Here is a 27,770-nt window from a genome sequence, read left to right on the forward strand (position 1 = left end):
CAAACATAGATTTTAACATATTTTGCCTGGTATAATGAGTAAAAGTCTGCTTTGCAGTGCATTTTGCAAGTGACATGTCATTTCTTTCAGTAGGCTTCAAAGTCCAGCAGCTCTGCATTTTTGTAGATGGTCAAAACTGATAGAAAGAAAGTATTTCAGTCTTTCATCTGTTTTATCTGTGTAGACTAAAGGGCTGTAGTAGACCCCGCTAAGATTGTATGATATATCTTTAGCAAGTGATTGAGGATGGCTCAGATGTGAGGCTGTGTTGAGCACGTTGTCTTGAGCCCCCCCTGTTGGACACAGTGGGAGCTGCACAGTGGCAGTCCGAGTACAGCACATGTATTTGGCTTGTGTCATTTTCATTATAGAACTTTTTCCCCTGACAAAAGCAGTTACTGTATGTCAGTGGAATATTCTAAATGCTAATTGGGAGAAAGGTTTATCGGTGTTAAACCTTTTGAAGAATGAATGTTAGACATATATGGTGTCATTACTTTCTCCAGCGTTGATTTCTGTTATGTGTGCAAAGTTTAGAAGTTAATAAATACATAGTTATGATTAAAACCACATACTGTCCCCAATAACTGTATCTATATAATTTATCCTGGTAATAACATAAATACGCTGTGTTATTGTTATTATCTGTCACAAAATAACAATGTCATTAATGCATGGACAAAAAGTACTACTAGCCGTAATGTTTTGTTTTAATAAACTCAAGTATATTTGCTTAAGCAGCCTTTTATCCCAACACTGGTCCTTGGTAAGCTTGTGTGGCTTATTTTACATTGTTTTTTTTATTTATTTATTTACACCCGGAAGGATAATTATAATTTTAGAGTTAAAATAAAAAGATGCATTTTCTCTGAACCAAAGTATCAGGATATACAAGGTGCACCCGGAAACCTATATATTCCCTTTATAAAATTGTGCTTTGAAAAATAAAATGCCTTCTCCAGTCTGATCAAATGAAACATTTAAATGCTTCTCCGAGTTATCCAATTTTCTAAATGCTGATTTTGACCAAGCCGCTGAGTATATTGCTAGTACGCCGTTTACAAGCGCCGGGATGTCAGGTTGTGTATTTTGCGACGGAACAACTGTAGTCTGCACATGGTGATATATATATCACACTCACAAGGTATTTGTACCGACATGAGTCACATAGCCCACAAGTTACAGCTACAGCATTTTTATTTTTAGGGTAATCACATACCAAATGACTAGCGATGGGAAGGTGTACAGTGTTCTGTGCTTAATAGGCTGCTTAATCCTATGATAATATCTGTACATGGTATGTACTTTACCCCACAGAAGTAAAAGTAAAGTAATTGTGAATGAATAAATCGGATACACTGCATTCATGCTAAAAACGGTATATTTATTTCATACAATTTGCCCATTTACAGCATAGCAGAAGTGTGGAACTCAAAAGACCAATAACCTCACTGGCTAAATATAACATTATCTGCACTATGAGTTCATTACTTAAATATTCTTACAGGATATTTCTATGCAAATGATTTAGTATTTATAGTATTAGATTTAGGTCAGGAATTATCGTAATATCTATGATCATAGGTTGAAGATATTAAATGTGTAAATTTTAATCATATTATATGGATCAAATGTTATATGTGTAAAATACTTGTCTGTCTATCTATCTATCTATCTATCTATCTATCTATCTATCTATCTATCTATCTATCTATCTATCTATCTATTAGTCCACCATTTTATATATATTATATGTATCTCTCTGTCTCTCTCTCCCCTTCTCTCTCTCTCTCTCTCTCTCTCTCTCTCTCTCTCTCTCTCTCTCTCTCTCTCTCTCTCTCTCTCTCTCTCTCTCCTCTCTTTTACAAATGACAACCGCAAAGTGATTTATGTAGTATAATAAAGCAGGCATATATTGGTATAATTGGCATTGGTGTAAGATAATGCTATAATGCTAATATTAAATGCACATTATTTTAATGTATGGACTCAGGCTGAATTAGGGCGGTTGGATGTGAATACTGGTGAGCTGAATTCCACTGCTTTTGAAGAGTCCTTGAATGAAATGATTGGGTAAATCTGGGTCTGGATAAAGCGCTTGTTATTGCCTTGTTCCCTAGTACATATAATGCCACTTCTCAGAATTACAATTGCCTTGCTTCCTCATCGGCCAGGAACAAAGCCAGAGCCAAGTAGTTTCAGATAATCAATAATATATTTCAAGGACGCTCTTGTGGTACCGGGCAATTGTTCTGGAGTATTGAAATTAAAATCTCATTGTCCGTTTACTACTGGGGCAGAAACAGACTTTCGCATACATGTCTACATTAGGTGAATCTTGATATACAGGTCTGGATGTTGTTCCACGTAAGTGTCACTATAGTAGTTTTCATAACAAGGCAATAACAATATCAAAGCATTTATATGTTCATTAAGAATTATGTTGAAGCATCATTTGCAAAAAGGGATATATGCATTATATACAGTAAGATTATAGTAACTGGATGGGTACAGCTGCACAGCGTATAGCTGTTAGTTACACATATCTTGTATGTGTGGTGTCTGTAGTCGTGTGAAGAGATATATATATATATATATATATATATATATATATCTTCATATACATACATATATGCATGGTGCATTATATATATATTAATAAATAATACACAAACACGTGTATAAATGTCTATAGATCTGAAGATATATATGTGTGTGTGTGTGTGTGTGTGTGTGTGTGTGTGTGTGTGTGTGTGTGTGTGTGTGTGTGTGTGTAGCATATCTATATAATAGACTTATTTTTATTGAGGCCTGGCTGTTTGTAACAGGTGTGAGGGATTCTTCCTTCTGAGCAGAGATTTTTAGCCCTCACTTTCACATAAATCGTTTTCCAGCGAAATGAAAACTTTTGGCTGCCATAGTTGACATTTTGCTGAGAACTGAGTTAGCAAGGCATTAATTATTTCAGAGGGAGATAAAACTCTCATTCCCTAACAGTCAAATAGGCCCTTTTCAGATTTTTAATTACAAATAAAATGAGGCCAGCTCTTCCTCGCAAGGGTCTGTGAGTGGTTAAACAGAGCTTTCCCCCAATACTGGTGGTCGTCTGCCTCAACTAATTAGCAATGCTGAGAAATTCCTGTTAACAAGGACATTCTCCCAGTCCCCGCTGGTCCCCTGCAGTTCTTCATTTCCATAAGAAGATTAGTAAGTGCAGGGAACACAGTGAAATGCAGATGCGAAAAAGAAGCGTTTTTATAACCAGCAATATAATAGCACGATGCTTGGCTAGCTCTCACCTAATTACTGCAACTCAAACCTCTATTTGTTTCTCAGGACAAAAATGCTTCTGCTGTTTCCTGGACTATAGCAAGATTTTCTTCATCTTTACCTCTATATGGCAGCAGATACCAAACTTTCCTTTGGCCTGTATAATTTGCAACACAAGTTTCTAAAAAATAAATATGAAAATAAATCTGGAAATTGTCAAGAAATTATTTAAATTTATATTTAATAAATGTGATTGGGGAAAAAACATATATGCTGATTCTAAACGTATGATGGAGACTGACATTAAAATTTATCATAGGTAATATAATATGTTTCGATAGCTAAAGAAGGAGACATAGATATAGATTTGGTTAATACTTATTGGTCTTTCATTAATCGATAAAACCAAATACATTTCAGAGACTCGAGAGCTTTCAATACAGCCAAATTATTTACCTTTATGGAAATGGAAAAGGGTTGGGTTTTAATTGATAAATGTCTGTGTCCAACACTGGAAGTTGTTACTTAGTTATTGATAAACATAACACAACTATTTGTTAGTCAACACTCATTGAATGTAAATACCTGGAGCAATATTACATTGTTACATATTAATGATTATCGCTGAATATTCCGTGTTAAGGACTGATAGATGTCCAACCTGCCGCTATTTGAATACATCGTTTGCAGTGTCTTAAAATACTGTTTGCATTTGTATACTATATGCATTTGTAAAATAATGAAACAACACTATTTACACACAATTAGGACAATAATAACTAGTGGAAACTATTGCGAAAGAGCAAGTCTAAAAACTTACATAAAACAGGTTGCTAATGTTGATTTCCAAGTTTAAACGGCGCATTGTTAATTATAGATAACCTAGTTTTATTTGACTGATGTATATAACTAGAGCTGTAGCTTACATAGAATACAACGGTGTGTGTTTCCGAGGTCGGCCATTAGAAGGCGCTCGTACACTGTTTAGTGTCTGAAGGACTTTACAAATAATCTGCTCCCTTTTAATCCAATGAATTTCCACTTTAATATCAATTGGAGGAAGATCAGAAAATGTCTAGTGTGATGTCCAAACTTATTTCAGAGTACTTCTCCAGCAGCTAACTGGGCGCTTTTCGTTTTCGAATACGATAAAATAAAATTGACACACTAGCTCATTACCAGTGGTGTGTACTGTATGTGTATGCGCAAATATATATATATATATATATATATATATATATATATATATATCACGTGTAGGTCCCCACACACAAGCACATACTCAAACATAAACAGAGTTATATACGATGACTATACATAAAAGATACAAATATATAAATCAAGATACAAACACACACACACACCACATGCCACAAATACACGCACATCTATCAAACACCACACACACGCACATCTATCTATCTATCTATCTATCTATCTATCTATCTATCTATCTATCTATCTATCTATCTATCTATCTATCTCACGTGTAGTCAACTTATTCAATGACATTTAACTTGACCTGTGTGACTAATATTTATTTGGGGCTGTGTATGTTAGATACACGGCTGAGCACAAGTAATCTTAGATGACTCTTTGTTTGGCTCTGTGTAGTTACAACAACAGAAACAAAACTACCTATTTGTAAGGGCCATCTCTAGTATTGATGATCCCCCCATTGAAATCTTTATATTGTGACAATAGAGCAGCTACTGAAATTACACTTTGCCTTCCCCCAATTCTGTATGGGCAGAGTCAGAGCCATCAGGCACTGTATAATACACTGCAGTGGAGCTGTTACTGGGGGTCTCTATGTCCTCCGGGATACATGGTGTATGTGCCATTCCCCTAAAATCATTCTTTATGTGAAAGTAACAGATTTTATTTTTTATTTTACTTTCTCTTAAATGAAGTTGTATTATGGATTATGCTGCTTAAAATGTGCTATTTTTTTAATCTGACGGCGGCTTTCTTATCTGCATTAAGAACTATTCGGTTGCTATGGCGAGGCCCTTCTGTTTGTACAGAAAGAGATTGTGTGGCCTGCTGGGGGCATTGGGGGAGAAGGGGGGGAGAGCTGGGCTGGGAGTAGCTATGTGTAGGCAAGTGGATGCCAAGAAGCACCTGCACATCCAGGCCCACATTCTGCACTGCTCCGTGCACATAATGCCGATTACAGCTACAGAACTGACACGTTTTGTGGCATCATGTCATCCATAAGGAAAGTGCCTAGACTGGTCTGTAATCCCAGGATCATGGCATGACCCTTTCCGCAGAACTGCACATTACTTGTCGCTCTTCCTGCTTGTGTCCTTCCCGATCATAATGTAAAGTTAATATAATATAGAGAGACGCATGTAGTTGTGTGCATGCTGTGCGATAGGTGGGCAGCACACCGTTATGTGTGTGACATGGGGTAACTCCGCACCATTACACGGGAAAGTAAGTTTCAGCCTGGCAGTGAGAGAGGACCTGTCCCCCCACCTCACTTCCTCTGCCGGGCGGGTGTGACCTGTTGCTTCTGTGAGGCAGGAGGGGGCGTGCACTGGGAGCTGCCACGCCCACTTCATGCAAAACTCTGCCTCTGCCTGAAGAGGGAGCCGCGTTCTGATTGGCCGCCGGAAAGCCATTTATTCCCTGACAGCCCCCGTCACATGGACGCTTGTCTATTAACTTCTTTCAAAAAAGTATCCGGACTTGTCGTAGGCGCGGGATGGGAAGTAGCTTGCTGGCTGTCTGAGAGCACCGGAGAGAGCTGCACCGGAGAGAGCTGCACAGGAGACACCTGCACCGGGCCAGGCAGCCCCAGCCTCTCATTTCCCCGGCTATTATACAGCAGGCGACCCCCCCACCCAGCTGCCTGAATGTACAACATGATGGAGACCGAGCTGAAGCCTCCTGCCCCCCAGCAGACTTCAGGGGGCAACTCTAATTCTGCGGCCAACAACCAGAAGAACAGCCCGGACCGGGTGAAGAGACCCATGAACGCCTTCATGGTGTGGTCCAGGGGGCAGAGGAGGAAGATGGCTCAGGAGAACCCCAAGATGCACAACTCGGAGATCAGCAAGCGGCTGGGGGCAGAGTGGAAGCTGCTGTCCGAGTCAGAGAAGAGACCCTTCATCGATGAGGCCAAGAGGCTGCGAGCCCTGCACATGAAGGAGCATCCGGATTATAAATACAGGCCGCGGAGGAAAACCAAAACCCTGATGAAGAAGGATAAGTACACCCTGCCTGGGGGCCTGCTGGCACCTGGGGGCAACTCTATGAGCTCGGGGGTAGGGGCGAGCCTGGGAGCTGGGGTCAACCAGAGGATGGACAGTTATGCCCACATGAACGGCTGGACCAACGGGGGCTATGGCATGATGCAGGAGCAGCTGGGCTACCCGCAGCACCCGGGGCTGAACGCACACAACGCGGCTCAGATGCAGCCCATGCACCGCTACGACGTCAGCGCCCTCCAGTACAACTCCATGAGCAGCTCCCAAACCTACATGAACGGCTCCCCCACCTACAGCATGTCCTACTCCCAGCAAGGGGCCCCGGGCATGACTCTGGGCTCTATGGGCTCCGTGGTAAAGTCAGAATCAAGCTCCAGCCCGCCCGTAGTCACCTCTTCCTCCCACTCGCGGGCTCCATGTCAGGCAGGGGACCTCCGGGACATGATCAGCATGTACCTACCTGGTGCAGAGGTGCCAGAGCCAGGTGCCCAAAGCAGACTTCACATGTCCCAGCATTATCAGAGCGCTTCTGTACCAGGCACAACCATCAATGGCACGCTGCCTCTATCACACATGTGAGAACACATACAAATCAAAAGAAACTTTTATTAGAGTTTGGACTTTTTTGGACTATTTTTGTACAGAGAAAAAATGGGGAGGGTAACAAACAAAAATAAAACAAAACAAGCAAACAAAAAACTTGTAAAGAAGAAAGGAAATTACACAAACATAAAAAGTTCTAGGTAGGAACTTTTTCCGAATGTTTGCAGAATTATTTACCAATAATAATAATAATAATGATAATAATAATAATATTTAGAGCTAGCCTCAAAGTGATGTTTTATTATTTGCAAGGAACTTTTGTACAGTATTTATCAGATAAACATGGCAATCCAAATGTCCATCGTTTATAAGCTGCGTCTTTGCCAATCTTTTTACAGTCATAGTTCAATACAGCTTGGATTAAAGCTGAATGAGGGGAACAGTTTTCTTAACAATTTGGACATTTTATTCGTTTAGATTTAATTGTACAAAAGAGAAAAAAGATACAGGGCGAGTACTTGCAAAAACAATTCCTCGGTTTTACATAAAAAAGGGCACACCAAGTGTATTTTTTTTTCTACTTATTGTTAAGAACAGACATGACTCAAACAGTTGTTAATTTATCATAGGCTGTTTTCAAAGTCTTCATCCTGTTCAGATAAAAAAAAAAAGCAACATGATACTACTGTGTTTGAGATATTTTCTTATGGTTTGTAATATTTCTGTAAATTTATTGTGTTGATATTTTAAGGTTTTTTTTTCCTCTCATTTTCAGTAGATGTATTTTAAAGACTCGGCTCAGTTGGCCGAAAGTACATGTATATATATGAACTAATAACACCCTTATAACAGGTACATTTCCAACTTAAGTTTTTATTCCATTCTGCAGTTTGAGATAAATAAATTTTTGAAATATGGAATCTGACAACACGTTGAGTCTTTGATTTATTTTGTATCTGTTGAAATGTATAAAGAGCAAAACCAGCTTGTGTAAACGTGATATCGTTTAGAACAATATCACCAATATTCATATATATATATATATATATATATTAAATATTGCCTTGCAGAGTACAAAATGAGTTAGATTTAAATAGAAGTGAATTATTATTTTATTATATGGTGACAATACAAATTATATTACAGGGGTGATTGCACTAGCAGTGTAGCCTTACATGTTTAACATAATGTTTCCTAATCAAATGCATTTTAATAACAGAGTAATCTTAATGTGTTAACAATGATCAGTGGAGATGACATAGAGCCAGCATAATGGAACATCTATCTCCATACAAGGTAAATGTTGCTTTGACATTTGGTGATAAAGTGGATCAGTGTAATACATCCGTCAAGATCAGCTTCTACTTTGTATTTTCAACGTAGAAGAACAAAAGTTCTCTGTATTGCAAACAAATTGCGCCTATTACAGCTGTTTTAATCCTATCTCTAAATTGCCAGCGGGGTCCAAAACTGGATAATATCTCAAGCTGATAACAAGCAAAAAGAGAAGCCTTGGCTCGGCCAATTTACAGAAGAAATCTTCCAGCTATGAGGTAGAGTTTGACTTTTGAGGCTGAATAATGCTGTTTATTTGATCTTGTATAGAGTGGTTTAACCCTACGCTTTCCGTGGCTAGCATTTACATCATATGCACTTGGGTAACTGAATTCATTTATAGAGTATTGATTATAGAATAACACTCTTGGTCATTTGTGATGGCTTTGACATCAGAGGCAGATATGAATAACAAATTATTATTATTTTTAAAGCAACCGTACTCGGTTTCTTGTGTGTCCCCTCGGATGTCACTAGATCTTTGCTTTGGTGAATGCAGCTTTAATGTTCATGCAAATCCTGATAACTATAACCTTCCTGCTGCTTGTTAAGGGTGAAAGGGTTAAATCGGCTTTGTGATCTTTTGCCCATTAATTCAAATAACATACTCTTAAATTACTTCAAATCACACCGCAATGTAGCAGGCCAAAATTCTTTTATTAAGGGATTTAAAAGAAACTAGTGTAATGATTCAACTCGTATATTATAGGTTTAATATGATTTAAACATAAATATGTCAATTTCCATTAAACATATTTCATACCGATTTTTCCGCCCTCAATGCCAGGCCAGTGCACATTGACAGTGTATTTCCCCCCTCATAGCCTTCCCTTCTGTATAGATCTTGTTCAGGGATTGCCTATAATCACCATAGATCACAGGCTCTGAATATGCGCTAATGTATGCTGAGACGCGACAGTTCAAAGTTGCACAATAGTGTTTGCCAGGATTATGCTTCTGCAAACGCACGTTTGGTAATTCAAACAAGAGTCCTACGTTTTATTTATTATTACATTTGTGACGGGCCAAGTTCCCTGCCAACCCCTGTTCTGGGACTGGTGTACAAATAGGAAAACTGTATGCATTATATATATATATATATATATATATATATATATATATATATATATATATAGTTGCGTTTTCGAATTCTTCTTTCGTTTGCTCATATAAAATAAATATGTAATCTGTCATTACAAATATACATTTTTTTTTTGTAGTCTCATGAATCGGAATCTGTATAGATGTCACACTATATAAAATGTCTTTATTTATTCTTCCCCACAAGTGCATTTACGATTAGTTCTCATAATAATGTATTCGCTTACTGTGCCTGTTAGTCCTGTTTGATTTAGAGTAGTGCCTCACTAACCTTACATAATGTTTAGATTAATCCATTGATGAGATTAAAGTTTCCCATGTGAATTTTTTTTTTAACAGAGTGGTAAAATATTTTGTGGAACAGAGTAGATTAGCAGGCATGCTTGCCAAGGCAGACTAACTGGTAATACATACAGTCTCGGGGGACACGAGCTCACATTAACTGCTAAATGAATATTTGACAAGGGCTCACTCTGAGGCATTATTACTACAATCGCATCCCTACTGGACTTTCATAAGGTCATAGGCCATCGGTTCAATTAATTATTTATACTGCTTGTTCTTGCACTGCGTTTTCCTGCTATTGACACGTTTTTACTGTTTGGGGATCTCTAGAGATCAATATGTAGTTCTTAAATAAATTTTAAAAAAAGTCCTGATTGTAGGGAATACATATGTTTGGCCGTATCCAATGTACACTGCATGCAGTAATGTGGGTACTCTGGGAGCATAAGTACATATAAAGAGCTATAGACAGATGACTTGGTGCTTATAGTATACGGTCAGAAATGTTTCACCAGTCTGGAATTAACTACCATCATTCACCTATGGCTGACTTTTGTTATGAAGTGTACGGGACAGTCGTGAGCTGCCAGTTTTCACACATTAAAATAACAAAAGTCCGCCCTAAGACTGTAGGCTAAATCGCCTAACCTTTAGGTGACAGGCTTCCCTCTCAGGCCAGGCCAAGGGGGACCAAGCTGAGCACTCCTACTGTCAGTAGCTGACTAACCCCTAGCTAACTGTTCACTCATTGGACCATGATCACTTTCTGTTTTTCTCGCCGCTGATTTTCGGTTTTGCAATTCAAATGAGTTGTATGTTGACAAATTATTCGGGCCTTTCAATTTTTTAAGCTTTCTTGTTGAAGATAAAGGTTTTACAATAAGGGGCTGGCGTGGTACTGGGGCTCGGTTACTAGAGAGGACTGAGAGTATAAGGTGAGGGTTTTGTCATTAAAGTAAATAAACAGAGCACTGTATTATATACAAATTGTGACCCCCGTATGCAGGGTGTTTTAAGGTGTAGTTAAATGCACATTTATATGCATGTAAATGATGTAGTGCAATCACTATATTTTAACAGCACACACATTTAAATTAATTCTCAAACAGTTTATAGCATATTAGTTTTTTTAATAACACACACATAAGTATATATATATAATATTAATGAAATAATGTCACACAGTGTGTGCGTGTATGTATGTATGTATATATATATATATATATATATATATATATATTATACATACAGTACATACACACACATATATTTACAACTAATAGAGGGCAGGTTAAAACAAAAATACTCATCGTGTTGTTGTTTGGTAATTGTATTTAGTAGATCTTGATAACAAGTGGCCACTGAGGTTTGGATCTAGCCATGGGTGGCAATCCCAATTGAGTGTGGAAAGTTCCTAAACTTACAGAGTACCAGCTAACATGACGTCACCGGGCCCCAGTCACTGCTTGGAGTTTTCCCACTGTCTGGGCAGTTGGGACACTTATTGGAAATTAGAAATATGTGCGAACTTTAAAAGATGCGCACAAGTCAATGGTTATATTTATCCTCTATATTAAAATATAATCTGATTTCTGTCCCAATCTTTCTGATAGGAAATATTTTTGAGTTTTCTTTAATTTACCTTTCGATATTCACTGATCCTCCTAGAATCGGTTTTATGTCAAAATCGAGACATTCTTGTTTTCTCTGGTGTTTGGTTGGTGTCAGTGACTCTTTTCACAGTCCTGTTAGTGCCGTAGAAATGCGGTATGAAACCATATGGCTTTGAGGAATTACAACAGGTATTTATATAAAAATACTCTGCCATTTATATTAAGTTTGCACACTGACCACGATATTGGTAGTAATTTCGTGCAGTCGGTCTTTTTATTTGCTATTTTTTTAAGCCTGGATCGCTTTTTAAAAGTGTAAATCCGTATTCTTCATGACTGATGTTTTTTATAAGCTCTTACAAATTGCAAATTTGTAGAAGGCAGAAATAATAAATGTATTAAAGGAGGCAGCGTATTCTCGGGAGACCCTTATCATCTAGTAACAGACTGACTGAGCCCCCTGCTTTATGCTAATAAGCTACATGACGTCACTCTGGCATATTTTGGGGAGAATTAATCAATCTACAAATTATTTTCGTCCAGAATTGTTAGTTTTAATACTCGACTTTCATGTTCAAAACGCAAACACATTGCTTATGTATGCATTTAGGACAACAGTTTCAAAAATCAAAGAACTACATATGTAAATACACGTTATATACACTGTATGTACTAAAATGTATTGTCTAATAAAATACATTTTTTTCAATAATAATTTTAAGAGCAGTGTGATGCATTATATAGTGTATCCACTATACTAGTTACTGTATCCTTAAAGTGGCGAGACTATTCTGCTATTCATATATTTAATTCTGCTTTCTGTGCAAATCCTCAAGCAGAAAATACATGTTCACGATTTGTACTACTATCACACTTAGCAGATTGGGCCATTTTCGGTCTATGCCAGTCTACAGTTATCGGATTGTGGTGTGTGTGTGTGTGTGTGTGTGTGTGTGTGTGTGTGTGTGTGTGTGTGTATATATATATATATATATATATATATATATATATTATAATATAATGACTAGCGCAGGAAGTGCACTAAAAGTGTTCAGAATTTCTAATTACACAAAAGTCACTTTTAGATGCGTAAAGAAAACCTATGCTGTAATACCTGGGATTTTTGTTTAGATTAGTTGATTTATAAACACACACACAAAGAAAAACCACCTGAGTGTAGCAGTTATTTGCGATACAATAACCCCTGCGGTACATTATTTTTGTATACTTCACCAGAGCAGAATATATACTGTTCTGACAATTATAAGCATTACCTTAAAATAGGTGCCCAGGCGGCTGTAGTGTGCTGTGATAATACGAAGACATAATTTGGACTTTTGAGAGTTTTTAGGGTTCTCTATATGGATTACAATTTCGCGATTAATGTTCGAACATGTCCCCAACCACTGACCCTACTGATCGATTAATGCAAGACTATAATTCGTTACTAATATTTAACAGATATTAGCAATAAAACATTTATCTGGGTCAAAATAGACAAATTGCATGGAGTAATACTCAGCAAAGTGCATACATTATCAATGACACATATATATAGTATGAATCATTTACTACATGTTAAAATTGTCTGGCTATCTATCTATTGTATACACACATCAATTCAATACTTGTGAGTAAAAGACTAAAATCATTACAAGCGAAACAATTGAACTATGATTTACATTACATCTAATTGCTGGTAACTGTTTGATTCACCATGTACTGTATACACAAATTTTGGTGTATCATGTATGTCACACAACCATAAAACATTTTAGACTAATCATGTGGCAGAGAACTTGGAGAAAACGCTGATTCAGGCTCTACACACTTTACATAGCTACAGTGTATTTGTCAATAGGAGAAAAACGCTACACTCCAATTCATCTCAAATAGTTTTAATTAATACTCTGCAATACATCTTAATAAGCTCGTTATTTAAACCATTGAAGATTTGAGGACTGGGAAAAGTGCATTCTCTCTACCATTGATATTCCCAAATGATCTGCAAATATATGTCATTTTGTGGGATCTCTGAAGTCTTCGCTGATGAGCAATACTCCTGTCAGAGATGTCTTCTAGTTGAACAGTCTGTTCTGGTGAATGTCAGGAGCTGGGTTATCCAGTGCAGGTGCACTGGTGCTGGGGGATGGAAAGGGAGGGAGTGGGGGCTGTCTGTTCAGCCAAAAAAGCACATTCTCCACAATAGACCACACACTGCCAGCCAGCATGGCATCAACTCACACTTTGAGAATTTTTTTTCACTCTCTAACACAGTTTTCAGTTCACAAAGTGGCTATACAGTACCACCAGCAAGGGCTCTATAATAAACATTTGTTACTTGTATAACAAGCACAACATTTCTGTCATTCTCTATATGAATGAAAAATTATTTGCAGATGAAACAACTTAATAAAATATTTGTTATAGACTTCGATCAAGTAAAATTGACATTTCATTTTTTTTTTATAAAAACTTAATAGTCAGTAATCTAATAAAAGTGACACCTCTGCGAGGGAATCTGTATATTTTTATTAAATATTTATAATATTTTCTATACTTTCGTTTTGTTCATTTTTTTCACTGTTATAAGCAATCACAATTGGATGTATATATATATATATATATATATATATATATATATATATGTTATTTATAGGTGGAAAAAAGGATTAACCCAATCCTAGCTTCAGCGGCCCCCATTAATAGAGTTTTCTCCTTGTCATTGTCGCCTCATTGCAGGCCTCTTAGTCCCTCTCCCATGTCTCAGCCTGCAAGGAGCAGATTAGGACACTTGGATGGATTGCTGGAGCATTGCACTGCGAAAATTGCTTCTTGTTTGCTTATAAAAACCCATGTAACCGGAAAAGTTTTATCTGAGTACAAATGGCATCACCTTCCAGTGTATTCTGCAAGTACCTACTTAACTGCAAATCGTTAAACAGAAAAAAAAATGACAGACAACCATGATTGTTTGGCTGCTCCTAAGCAATGTCTCTGCATCACTGTAAATGTATTTCATAACAATGATAGAAAGAAAAAACTCTGGCAGAAAATTAGAAAGAACATTGGAAACTTTATTAGTATCTGGAATATTTTTGTATTGCATCAGGGTGCTCTGTAACGTTCTATGTTTTATCTGTATAGGTGGTGGCCTCTGACGCTGCCTGCTTCATAACTCAGGCTGTTATCAACGAGCCAGCGGCTTCAATCAGCAACTTGTCAAAAGTGCCTCTGTCTACTCAGATCACTCTGGTGTGTATGCCACCATCCCAAATTATAGGTATGAAAAGCAGTGTGTGACAGGACATGCGGCCACACAACCCCTAGAGTTCTAGTCTGGCGTTTTTCCGCACTTCTTCCCCCATGTTACTTAATAGCCTTTGTGTAGTGTTCATGTACAGACCCATAATTAATCCCCCCTGATTAATGCATGCTCTGTGCCCATTGGGGAGTCAGTGCCTTCCTGCATGCAGCATGTAGCTAAATGATAAATCAGCAAAGGCCTGTGATGAACATTTTGCAGAAATCAGCAGTTTTCTTGTGCTCTACCCAATTGCTCAGTGTAGATACTTACATTGAATTGGATTTAAATAGTTTGGATTAAAAAAAAATAATTAGTTGTATACAGCAGGATATAATAAAGTATGTCCTAATCTTTGTTTTTGGCAGATTATTTTAATTTTGATAACATTAGATATTGCAATTCCTAGCATTCCTGTGCTGTGTTTGTTTTCTACGAGACATATAAAATACTATTGGCACATCGGGGCTACTAATGCGAATTAATATGATCTTTATGACATTATAACAGCGGATAATTGGCCTATTTTTATGGACAACAATGTAATGAACAATAGCTTTATCATTTAATATCTCCAACCTTTGGTTGGGAGGGCCCCGGCAGAGAAGTCCTTTTCTTTCTGGCTGAAGTTGTTAGGAAAGAACAATAGAGATGTAATTGTACAGATTTCTGAAGATGACTTGTGGAAATGAATTGTTTAGATTTGGAGGGTCCCTAGGATGTCGGCATATTTGCTTGGCCCCCGGGTCCCCCTCCTACCAGCGTACAGAGCGCAGGATTTATAGAGAATTCTGTTGTGTTCATTGCCTAGCAACAGCTTGGATATTCCCAGAGTAAATACGCTCCAGAAGCCTCAGCCCTATATATCATGGACTTGGTAAAGTCTGTAGCCCCCACTCCCCGGCAGACACATAGCTGCCTTTCCTGTGTAATCTGCCCTGAATTCTGCAAATATTAAAAGGGAGAGAGAGAGAAGGAGAGAGAGAGAGTGTGTGTGTGTATAATAAACATACACTTATAAATAATACAGCTTATATATGTACACACACATACACGCATTTATTTGTATCTTCAGTCGGAGTAGTTGTAATTCATACTGTGCTACCTGTTTTGTGAACAAGTCATAGAGATGACAGCGCGCACTCAAAGGAAACTTTCCCCAAACAGGAGGCTTAAATCCTCTGCCTGTCCCTGCTGGCTCACCCCAAGCATGGAACAATGTCAGCTTTGATGCACTTTAAGCAGGGACAGCAGGGGACTGTGGTGATGTATGGCATTCTTCATCCTAGTGCATCGGATCCTGGGAGAAGCAGGAGGAGGAGAAGCAGGAGGAGGAGGAGGAGGGGGCACAAGTGCAAAAATAATGCCACGGAAAAAACCCTAAAACTTTCTCATCCTATGTCCACACTGCTTTATTCCCATATTGTGTACAGCCAAATATATGCGGTGTAATTGTATTGCACATTATTCATCTTACGAGGACGTAAACCTTTCTTCAGCTCAAAATGTGTTTTATTTGTAGCTTATTTGTTTTTAAGTATCTATATCTAAAATGTATCAAACATTTAGTTTACAAATATCTGTAATATCCTAGATTATTTCATTTTTTAGATTTAACATCTTACATATAATAAACGTCATATAAATATAATAGTACATCGTGTTCTATTTGTTGTTGTATTGTACTATTATTTTTTTAAGCTGTTAAAATTGAAACATTACATTTATAATGATCGTGGAAGTGTCGCAGAATCGCGTGTTGCTGCCAAGATCTTATCTTGTTGTGTATGGTTATGGTTAGGCACTATAATAATTGGATTTGTGGAACAATACAGTGTCACCATCCTAGGTTCTGCCATGAATATGGATTCATTTCATTCGTTACAATAAAGCGTATATCCCAAAGTCTATTAAAATGAACACAAAATAGAAACATAAAAGTAGAACTCAGAAAATATTTTACTATTTATTTGTTCTCGTCCTGAATATAATTAAGTTGTCCATTTAATTTATAATATTCATTTTAGTGATTTTTTTTAATTAATATTATCAGTAAGTTTTACAGTTTTTCTGTAAATTATAAGTTGATTCCGCAAATATTTAAATATAAATAAAAGATTCGTCGTGGGGAAACCTGACCATCTTTAGCTATTAATTCTAAATATTCTAGCTGTGGGTAGAACGAAGTCCCTACTTGTACGGTTCCTGGTGATCAGTAAGTGTGACCCCCGGGTACAGAGAGGGAGCACACTGCAGCTGCACACACTACCGCGGCTATCCGCACTATACTGTACATTACTCTCCAGTTCGTTTGATGAATTCCTTTGCAATTGCTAGTGATGGAGTACTTTTTTCATTCTGCTGTGAATAATGCGTTCAGTGTAAAAACAGGGACTTGGGGACTCATGCACACAGGCAGTTCTCTTCTACATTCAGGGTCAGGTTTCAGTTTGACAACTTGTGGATACTGCACATGTCACAGTGCTCTGTCTAACTGGGACCAAATAGTTATGTTTGGGTACCTCAAGGTTTTGGGTTAAATTAACAGTCTCTAGACCTTACAGTATTAATATTACCAATATAAAAATCTCTCTCTCTCTCTCTCTCTCTCTCTCTCTCTCTCTCTCTCTCTCTCTCTCTCTCTCTCTCTCTCTCTCTCTCTCTCTCTCTCTCTCGTTACTCGGAATGCAAAGGGTTACATGTCAATAATAAATGTGACATTTCCCCGGTGCAGAAAGTTTTCTCAGGCCGGCTCTCAGACAGAAAGGAGGACAGGTTCCTGCTGAAGGGAGGAACAGGGTCCTAGCAGGATGGAGGGGCAGCAGGGTCTTGGCAGGAGTGGGAGGGGCAGTGTCCCTTCTAGGAGGGAGAGGATGGGCAGGATCCTGGCAGGAAGGAGGGTGAGGGTCCGACAGGGTACTGACAGGAGTGAGGGGTAGGATGGCAGGAGGGGGGTTAGAGTCCCTGGCAGGAGGGAGTGTTAGAGTCCCTGGCAGGTGGGAGGTGCAGGATCCTGGCAGCAGAGATGGGCAGGATGACAGGATGGAGAATCAGGGTTACTGGCAGGAGGGAAAGGAGGGGTCCGGGCATCCATCAGCCAGCACCAGGCATTCCTGCAGAATGTGGCCCAGCCCCGGGGAAAGTTCCCACAGCAGCCCCCTTTGTTCAGGCTTCAGCAGCGCATCTCCAAGTTTTGTTTACTAATGACGCTATTGGCATCTGTTATATATTAGTTATCACAGAGATATAATCCCCAGTATCCCTGCTCATCTCACCATACAAGTGTGGGCTATATCCCAATTAAGGGGGCTTAAAGGAGTTCAATTTGTATTATTCTTGATGCAAAGAGATTTTAGAATAATATAGATCCATCAGTATCTTACATGTGTTGATTAGTCCTTAACGTAAAGAAGATGATTTTATTCACTCAAGTTACATTTTGCTGAATACATATATACCGAACGCATGCTGTGCATTTCTATTCTAACGTCATCACTTCATGATTATAAGTAGCTGAACTGTAGAGCAACTCAGATACAGATAGGAAGATGCATGTGTCGCCCCCACACACAGCTCTGTACAGTAAACATCTTGGCATCCTGCTGGCTCTTGTCATTAATAGCAGCCTATCTGATCATATGGATACATTCCATCCTCTCCCAGACCGCTATCAGCAGCCACATCACCAGGAACACAGCCCGCACTCCCCATACATACACATATGTATCTCTCACTACACAGGTAACTGCTGGGTATAAGAGGCCATTACTTACTGTACTACTGATAGCACACACAGTACTACTGATATTATACACAGCTCAGCCTCTCTGACCGCCTCATCTGTCTATTACAGTCCCTAGTCACCATGTCCCACTGCAGTGTGAGACCTGTAACCTTGTGGCTAATGTGGATCTATAAATGACATCATGCACATGCTGGAACTTGTAGTTCCACAACATCTGGCGAGACAAACGTTTTCTGTGTGCTGCGCATGATCCCGTGAGACTCTTTCTAGTGCTTCCTATTTATTGATATTGTCCTGTGATGGTGGATATATAGTACCGCTGATAGCATAATGACAGATACCATCTCTTCCCTGGCGCTGGGCAATCCAGGCAATCTGTTAAACTGTATCGTGACCCTTTTCCTAATTTATAAAGTTGATTTAGACAAATTGTAGACCTAACCAATTTAAATAAATGTACTTTTAATAAGCGATCATTAAAATGGTTATGCTAAATATAGGCCATTATATGCATGACTTCCTCCTAACAGTACCTCCTATTCTCAGGGCTGTGCGCTTACTCCTTCACTATAGCCTGCTGGGGAAACCTGATTATGCTGGATCTATACATTTCTGTAGATTTCACCAGCCTAATTAATGCTTTTTACTCTGGTCCACGGACCCTGAATGGCCTTTTCGCTATCATTTGATGAGTGGAGGAATGTACCAAGTGACTGTACTGACATGCAATGAATATGAAGGGGAAGTGTGTTCTACAGCATCATCCCATGGACCTAGATAGTCTGCTCACTCCCAATCCTCTAAATCACGAAACTATAACTACGGTCCTCTAGTGTCCTGTACAAAGTAATTGTAGTGTCAAGCATTATATATAAATAATGCAGTAATCATGGGCAATCTGGGACTCTTGTTATATCCCTGGCCTAAGCCCAGGTTGACTGACACACACACACACACACACACACACACACACACACACACACACACACACACACACACACACACACACACACACACACACACACACACACACACACACACACACACACACTCTCTCTCTCTCTCTCTCCCCCTCTGTATTTTATTTTAAGCAGTGAGAAGTTTGTGTAAATGAAATTCTGACACAGCAACACAACTAAATAGTGTCACACATATTTTACTGTAAATTCTGTATGTCGAGCACAAACCAACTCATCAGACTTCATATGATGTCACTTTCTTATCTATTAACACATTTATTTATGCAGGTGACTTTAGGTTTAGACGGATCAAGTCTGAAGTCTGCTAAATCTGGAAAGAAATGATCCCCCCATAGATCTTTTACAGTTTTATCACGATCTATATAAAGCTGTCACTGCTTCTATATTCTTTTTTAATACTAGTTTTATTTATTCCGTTAGTTTTCGAAGGGAACCACCTTGTAATCGGCTCAAAACACGTGTAGATTCACAGGATCCTATAGCTCACCTCCCAAGAAGTTTTCTTTATAAGGTTGATATAATTATTTATTTATTAAATATTTTAGATAGGCATGTAATCTAATTCTGGTGTTGGTATTTTATTTCAGTATGCATAAAACACATATTCGCCATTTGTTTTTCATGTAGATAGGTACACTTGCTATATACATACTATTCTATATATACTATTTACATGCTAGATGATCTATACCACTTTACAGCTATGCACGGTTGATGCTTATTTTTTTGCACCTTTCTCCCGTGTTAAGTAGTGATGGGTGTCTAAAGAGCGGATACAGAAGTGTAATCCTAGCACCTCTGTGCATTGTCCCATGCCTTGGATTACTTTCTGTATAATTACCTAGAAGGACCCCATCGCTGGAGCTGCGCAGCAGAATAAAATAGTCCAGCTATAGGTTTTGGCAATTTGGGGGCCCTAGTGCCGGCACTATACTTAAGGGAAGTTCGCACGCTGATCAGGTAACAGCTGAACAACAGGGCTATTGGAGTGGGGTGGTTATCTGTGCTCTCTACAGATCACAGTCCTGGCACTCCCGGCTTGTCATTGTGTCCTCATAGAAATGACATCCTGTCCAAACGCGCAGGATCAGGCCATGACTAAGGTTTCACATGTGATGCTGGAAATATTATACACAAAGAGCTATATCTATCTATCTATCTATCTATCTATCTATCTATCTATCTATCTATCTATCTATCTATCTATCTATCTATCTATCTATCTATCTATCTATCTATCACTTTAGTGTATCTATCACTTTATTCTATCTATCTATCTATCTATCTATCTATCTATCTATCTATCTATCTATCTATCTATCTATCTATCTATCTATCTATCTATCTATCGCTTTATTCTATCTATCTATCTATCTATCTATCTATCTATCTATCTATCTATCTATCTATCTATCTATCTATCTATCTATCTATCTATCTATCGCTTTATTCTATCTATCTATCTATCTATCTATCTATCTATCTATCTATCTATCTATCTATCTATCTATCTTTCACTTTAGTGTATCTATCACTTTATTATATCTATCTATCTATTTACTATCTATCTATCTATCTATCTATCTATCTATCTATCTATCTATCTATCTATCTATCTATCTATCTATCTATTTACTATCTATATATCTATCTATTTACTATCTATCTATCTATCTATCTATCTATCTATCTATCTATCTATCACTTTAATATTTATCTATCTATCTATCTATCTATCTATCTATCTATCTATCTATCTATCTATCTATCTATCTATCTATCTATCTATCTATCACTTTATTCTATCTATCTATCTATCTATCTATCTATCTATCATCTTTCCCTCTCTCTCTCCCTCTCTCTCTCTCTCTCTCTCTCTCTCTCTCTCTCTCTCTCACACACACAGGCACACGCACACACACACTTTCTCTCTCTCTCTCTCTCTCTCTCTCTCTCTCTCTCTCTCTCTCTCTCTCTCTCTCTCTCTCTCTCTCTCTCTCTCATTAATAATGCAAGGATTGTTTGTTTTTGCTTTTGTATTATTGATCACAATTATGAAAAAGTTTAGCACAGTTCATTTATCTATGATGCCTTCAATAGACTGTATATCTGTCGTTACAAATCATAACCTGCAGATTGTAAGCTTGAGGGCAGGACCCTATTACCTCTTTGGGGTCTATTGAGCACCTTTTTTTTACATAAAAAATACGGAAATCATAATTTCCGCATTTTTTAATGTAAATCCCCTATTCATCAATGGGATAATGGAGAAGATAACGCAATTATCTTCTTCATTAATTCCCATCTCGCAGAGTATCGCACTGTAGGGATCAGCCATTGATCTCTACAGTGCTGTAACACTTTTTGCTATTCAGCAAATCAAAGAGCGTTAAATTAGTCAAAAAATCTTTACTTTATATAACGACATCTTAGAATGACGTATGAAGAAATTACATTAAATTCCCCGAAAACTGCAAGGACAGAGAGAAATTTTCCCATAAGTCCCTGCAGCATCATGTAACACCGCCCGGTCTCCGTCCAAGGTTTGCAGTTACCGCGGACAGGTAAGTCACTCTAGAGCTTGTTAAACCTGCCAAAATTGATTTACATTTGCACACATGCTTTATACATGTATATTTATGTGCTATTATATTTAACATATATAAATGTTAAATATAAAAGCACATAAATATACATGTATTCAGGCTAATATAAAGCCTGTATTCACATGTCAATCAGTTTGGACAGGCTGGACATGCCGGAGATGCACTTATCCATCGGCGGTCACCTCAGAGCAGTGATGTTCGAAAGCGCATAACTGAGCATGTGCAGTAGCAGTAACAAGGTATTGTTTTCAGAAACCGATAACAATGCCTTCTGTAACATCGCAAGGACAGTGTCTTACTGCAACTGCTGTCAAAATAATGCTGAATAGCTTCCATAAATATTTATAATTGATAAAAAATCGTGACAATGTTGCCCGATAATATTCTGGGAAACATCGTCACTATTGCTGAATAGACCCACTTGTCTGTTATTACCCAGCCTTGTTTTATTACTGTTCTATTACTTTTTTGTTGCCATCTGTAAAGTGCAATGGAATATGCTTGCACTTCAGTAAATGTTATTATTATTGTGAATAATAATAATAATAATAATAATAATAATAATAATAATAATAATAATAATAATTGACATGACCTTATTCCAAACTAAAAGTGCACCTTTATAGTGGGAGGGAGAGAGAGAGAGTAAAGGCCCCCATACATCAGAGATTGATTGCAGCAGTCGTGCAATTTGCAATCAATTGTGTATAAAAATCTTTCCCTTTTTCAATCGATTGTGGCATCTCTGCAATCAGCAATCGATTGAAAAAGGGAAACATTTTTATACACAATCGATTGCAAATTGCACGATTGCTGCAATCAATCTCTGATGTATGGGGGCCGTTAGGAATAGAGTAATAAATAGCAAGTACAGTAACTGTGCTCATGGACAAACAATGCAAGGGGTGCAAATACATATATTTCTTTTGCATGTGGGGTAAATACTGGCTGCTTTTGCATGTAGCACCACATATGCTGGACAGCTTTATATTTACACTGCAATTTAGATGTCAGTTTGGCCACACCCCGCCCAAATCTAAATGTCTCTGCACTTGTTACATTTGCCCCACCCAGTGGCAAACGCAGGATTTCTAGAGGGGGTTTCAAAAAGCTTGATTATAGAGTGAGTGTGGCCAGTCCATGAAGAGGGCAGAATCATAATTGCACCATATACAGGACCAGCGATCACAATAAGCCATTAGATGCATCAGTAGGGCCATCCTGTCTGAGCAGAATGTTTTTATTTTTGATGTGGGCACCATTCCAGGGCATGGGAGCAAGTCTGGGAGCATGGATGAGCAGCAGAAGCACCTAGCACTGCTCTGCTCCTGTGTGTACAGCTTCTGTATTATGCCAATGGCTGCCTGTTTTAAACACAGCAAATTCAGTAGGCGTTCTACTAGCTGAGACAAATGACAATAAACATATAAGGAATTAAGGTGCCTATAGTCCCAGCCAGACTGAATTGTGTAAGGGTACCGTTAGACATATGCTATAAGGTGAAATAAACAGAAACTTGACTCCTTACATCTGTAATTTTGGCCTTTTAAACTAAAAAAGATTTTGTTAGCAAATATAGCTGCACTAATCTTTATTAATATTTTATTTGGGAATGATAATTTATATTATTTATCCATGTACATTCTTCTCCCCCTAGTGGATCTTGATCATGTAATTTCCAAGGCTTTAAAATTGCATGGACATATTGGATGTATCCAGGTTATTAATGATAATTATCAAGAAAGACCATTCAATTTTAATTCTTCTTTTTTAAACTTAAACTGTAAGGCTGTGTGCAGTCATTTGTGGCCCTGTCTTTTGTCAGTCTTTGTTAAGGGGCCTATCCATTACCCGACTTTGTGAACAATCTGACCAAAACCAGGAGGTTTTCGTCGCATTGTTCACAAAGTCAGGTAACGGATAGCCGGCAAGGACCAGCGATGCGCGTGCACGCTGGGTCCTTGCTATCCCCGACTGTCTACTGAACATGCCCGTCAACCTGTCGACGCTCGTCAGGTTCGGCATGTTCAGAGATAAGAGGTCAGGCTCCTTCACCGAATGACGTTCAGTGAACGCCGTTCAGTTTGGGCACCGCACCTTGGCGACCTGAATGTCTGAACGCTAGAGGGTCAGACTTTCATGTCGCCTAATGGATAGGCACCTTAAGTCACCGTGTTTTCCCATATAATACCAAATGGTATCCTGGGAAACATGTAGTGCTTCCCAACACATGAACACCCCAAGTGGCCTTAACTAATTTCAGGACAGTCCTGTTTTTATCACAGATCAGTTTATTAGATTAACAGACTAAGATGCTATTTATTCTACAGAATTTTGGATGCTGCTACAGCAATGTTATAGTCCTGAGAACACATCATGTCAGTCACTTTTCACTCAAACAAAAAACAAAAACAAATAATAATAAAAAAGACGGAAGTCATATTCTCAAATAGTTGGCCAAATATAATACATTGATGCTTTCTCTGCATGATAATAAGTGGGTGTGCATTCAATGGGGCAATGACTACCCTCATTCAGTGGGTGGAGGGAGAAAATATAAATATATAAAATACTTAAAGTTACAGGGTAGATTTCTTAAGTGCCAGTCCATGTTGGCACACCTCATTTCCATAACTTACACTTCTGATGCTACAGACGGCAGGCCTAACGAACTGATCGCAAAGAGGGATCTAAAACCATGTTACCTAATTAGTTACCAGAACATCCTGACTGTATGTCACTATTTTATGTTTAAGAAATATGGGCGTCTCCTACAGTGAGAATGTGTTATATTAGGAAGACCTAGGAATCCACTCTATGAGGTGTACAGTATGTATCAAGTCATGGAGAGTGATAAAGTGGAGAGAGATAAACTACCAACCAATCAGCTTCTGCCATTTTACAACCACAGCCTGTAAAGCAACAGTTAGAAGCTGATTGGTTGGTACTTTATCTCTCTCCAAGGCTTAGTACATTTATATATTGCCAGTATTATAAAAAAAATACCCCCATTTACTGAAGTTAGTCTATTGACCCCAATGGTCAAAACCTTCACTTCAGATCCAACAATAAGATACACTGTATGCAGCAACCTTTCTTAGCTCAATATAACGGTTAGGCAATAAAAAATATCCATTGATGTAATTATTCAGGAACTGGCTGCACATCTTTTATTATCATACCTTATACTTGTGGTCAAGGACATTTACCCATGTAACTATGTATAAACCAAAAAGCATGTTGCAGATATGTTCAAAAGTGGAGAGCTCCAACTGTATGTAGGTTGAAAATCAGTGCTGCACGCATAGCATATTGCTATACACAGGTCAGTCTTCTTTAGATATTTTGCAGGTGCTATAAAGCAACAATTTGGAAATCATTAGTAAATAAATTAAAAGGAATCTCATGTGTAAGAGGAGACATGAAGGTCTGCGTGTTACATATTTACAGATTGACATGTTTCATACCTGTAGGAAAAAGCTCCACTTAATATACTATAAAAGTCTGATGACATTTGCAAACTGTGACTCATTTTCTGTTATAAATATGGGTCATAAACTCATAACTTAACATGATGCAATTTTTTATAACCTTAATGTTGTAAAGGCTGAATCCATGTTAGTGGATTATTATTTTTTTTATTAGGAGTTAAAGCCTGATTTGAAGTTTGACACATTTTGTTACCCAGGACATACATACAAGTTAAAATGATGTCACAATACAAAAAAGCTTATATACAGTATATAAAATCCAGAGGCTCAGCACACTCCTTCCCAATCTTTATATGGCCGCGATGCTCTCTACATAACCATGTACATGTATGCAAGTGCGGCACTCAGCAGACTTCAATAATTATTGATTATTAAAGTCCACTGAGTGCCGCACTTGGATACATGTATATATATATATATATATATAATTATAGATATATATATAAGCATGAGGAGGAACACTCCCTTATATAGTTAAATGCCGGGGTGCCATCCAAAGAGAATAAATATACTTGCAGTAATCTCTGGATCCCAGGAATAAGGCTGAACTCCTCAGACTTAATAAAGTGCAAAATATGACTTTAATCTACAAACAATCAAAATGCCCCAGAGGCAGTGAAACGTTGGTTGTTTATGGATTAAATAAGTTTTTTGCACTTTATTGAGTCCGAGGAGTGCCGCCTTATTCCTGGGATCCAGTAATTACTGCAAGTATATATATATATATATATATATATATATATATATAAAAATAACAGCGGCACTCACAGGACTTTGATAAGGAAGACTCACGACACAGCAGGTCAAAGTTCAACGTTTCAGTCTGGCGACTTTTATCATAAACTGAGAACAAAAGATACAGTGCATACCTTTATACCAAGTGACATCCCATAGTGATCCTGTGTAGCGCTGACCACGCCGATGATGACGTCATCAGGGCGGGACAAAGCGCTAACACACTGACGTAGCCGCACTGAGCGTGGTTGCCATGGTGAGTAACCAGGGCAACCCGCTGAGATGATACAAACATAGATATACAGCCGCGGCATGCTGCACTCCCCACCGCTTCAACACTAGTTGGAGAGAGAGCATGCGGCTCATGCTGACATGTTGCAGCGATGTTACACAGCCCAATAAGAACAGGCAGTAAAACAGTGCAATTGGCGGCATACATGTGAGAAACCAACAATAAACGATGAACAGAGTGGCAAAGTGATACATGTGTATAACTAGACCAAGAATTCCCCACAGCATAGCAAGGTACAATAAATACATGAACTGAAGACATATGACATTGTGTGACATGATAAATAGTAATCATAAATATGAGCGCGATCATGGACAACATCTCAAGGTACAAAACCTTCGGCCCTCAATCAAGATATATACATATATGTAGACAGTGAGCTCATACAGTACGACAGATATGTTAACCACTGTATAGCCATACCAATTCTAAATGTCCATGACACAAAGTAAAAAAAGGGGTTCTGGCTATATTCATGAATAATGAATCATGTAAGCAAGTAGAGACAATGAACCAATGAGATGAATTGAATAAATTGATGAAACACTATATAGCTATTACTGGTCATGGCAAACCAAAATGCATGGTGAAGAGTGGTTCTGGCTATAGCAAACAAGATGTGACACATGACAATGAGATAAGGAGTGACAGTAATCACAGCAGAATAGCAAATTAGACCGTAACCGGATCTATAACTTAGTTGTAATCAGAGGTGAGATTGATCAAAAATCACTCCATGATGCTCAAATAAACATGTCCAACAAACTGTTGAGATCCATCAACCGTGTAGATACATAGAAACTGTAGACAAGAAAAGCCGACAAACACGAAAGGACAAGAATCAGTTAGGATAATTCCATGATACAGCACCAGGTCTTCCTAGGTGGTCTCCCACTCAAGTACTGGTCTGGCCTACACTGCTTAGCTTCAAAGATCAGACGGTATAAGGCGTATCCAGTGTAGTATGGCTGTAGCAAAGGAGAAAACGTATACAAGTATGGTAGTCCTGCGTATGCCGACACCCGAGACAACAATGTAACAATACACAGTAGATGGATCCAAAACAAATGTGGATCACAGCATAAGAATGAGCACAACAATGCCAGGATGATACAACAATGCATTCTGTCCAAGAACCCTAGTGAAAAGAAGATGTGGGTAAACAGTACCCTGTAAGTTTATTACTGCGCTGTGTGGCAACAGCACGCGATCTAACATGTCCCTTAAAGGAAGCAAGAAAAAGAAAGTTGTT

The 27,770-nt window shown here is 38.2% G+C and overlaps 1 protein-coding gene, 1 long non-coding RNA gene and 1 pseudogene across 3 annotated transcripts in view; 2 read left to right on the plus strand and 1 right to left on the minus strand.

Moving 5' to 3' along the window:
* LOC148538783 (uncharacterized) overlaps nt 1–27,770 on the plus strand; it is a 117,387-nt gene that overhangs the window by 74,694 nt on the left and 14,923 nt on the right. The window lies entirely within an intron of this gene.
* SOX2 (SRY-box transcription factor 2) lies at nt 5,944–7,959 on the plus strand. Its single transcript, XM_088452347.1, has one exon. The coding sequence runs from the start codon at nt 6,135–6,137 to the stop codon at nt 7,065–7,067; it is 933 nt and encodes a 310-aa protein (XP_088308473.1). The 5' UTR covers nt 5,944–6,134; the 3' UTR covers nt 7,068–7,959.
* Nucleotides 27,377–27,494, minus strand: LOC148538785 (5S ribosomal RNA; annotated as a pseudogene).

The sequence above is a fragment of the Taudactylus pleione genome, unplaced genomic scaffold (genome assembly GCF_031769625.1).
Source record: "Taudactylus pleione unplaced genomic scaffold, aTauple2 ptg000037l, whole genome shotgun sequence".
NCBI classification, from domain to species: Eukaryota; Metazoa; Chordata; class Amphibia; order Anura; family Myobatrachidae; genus Taudactylus; species Taudactylus pleione.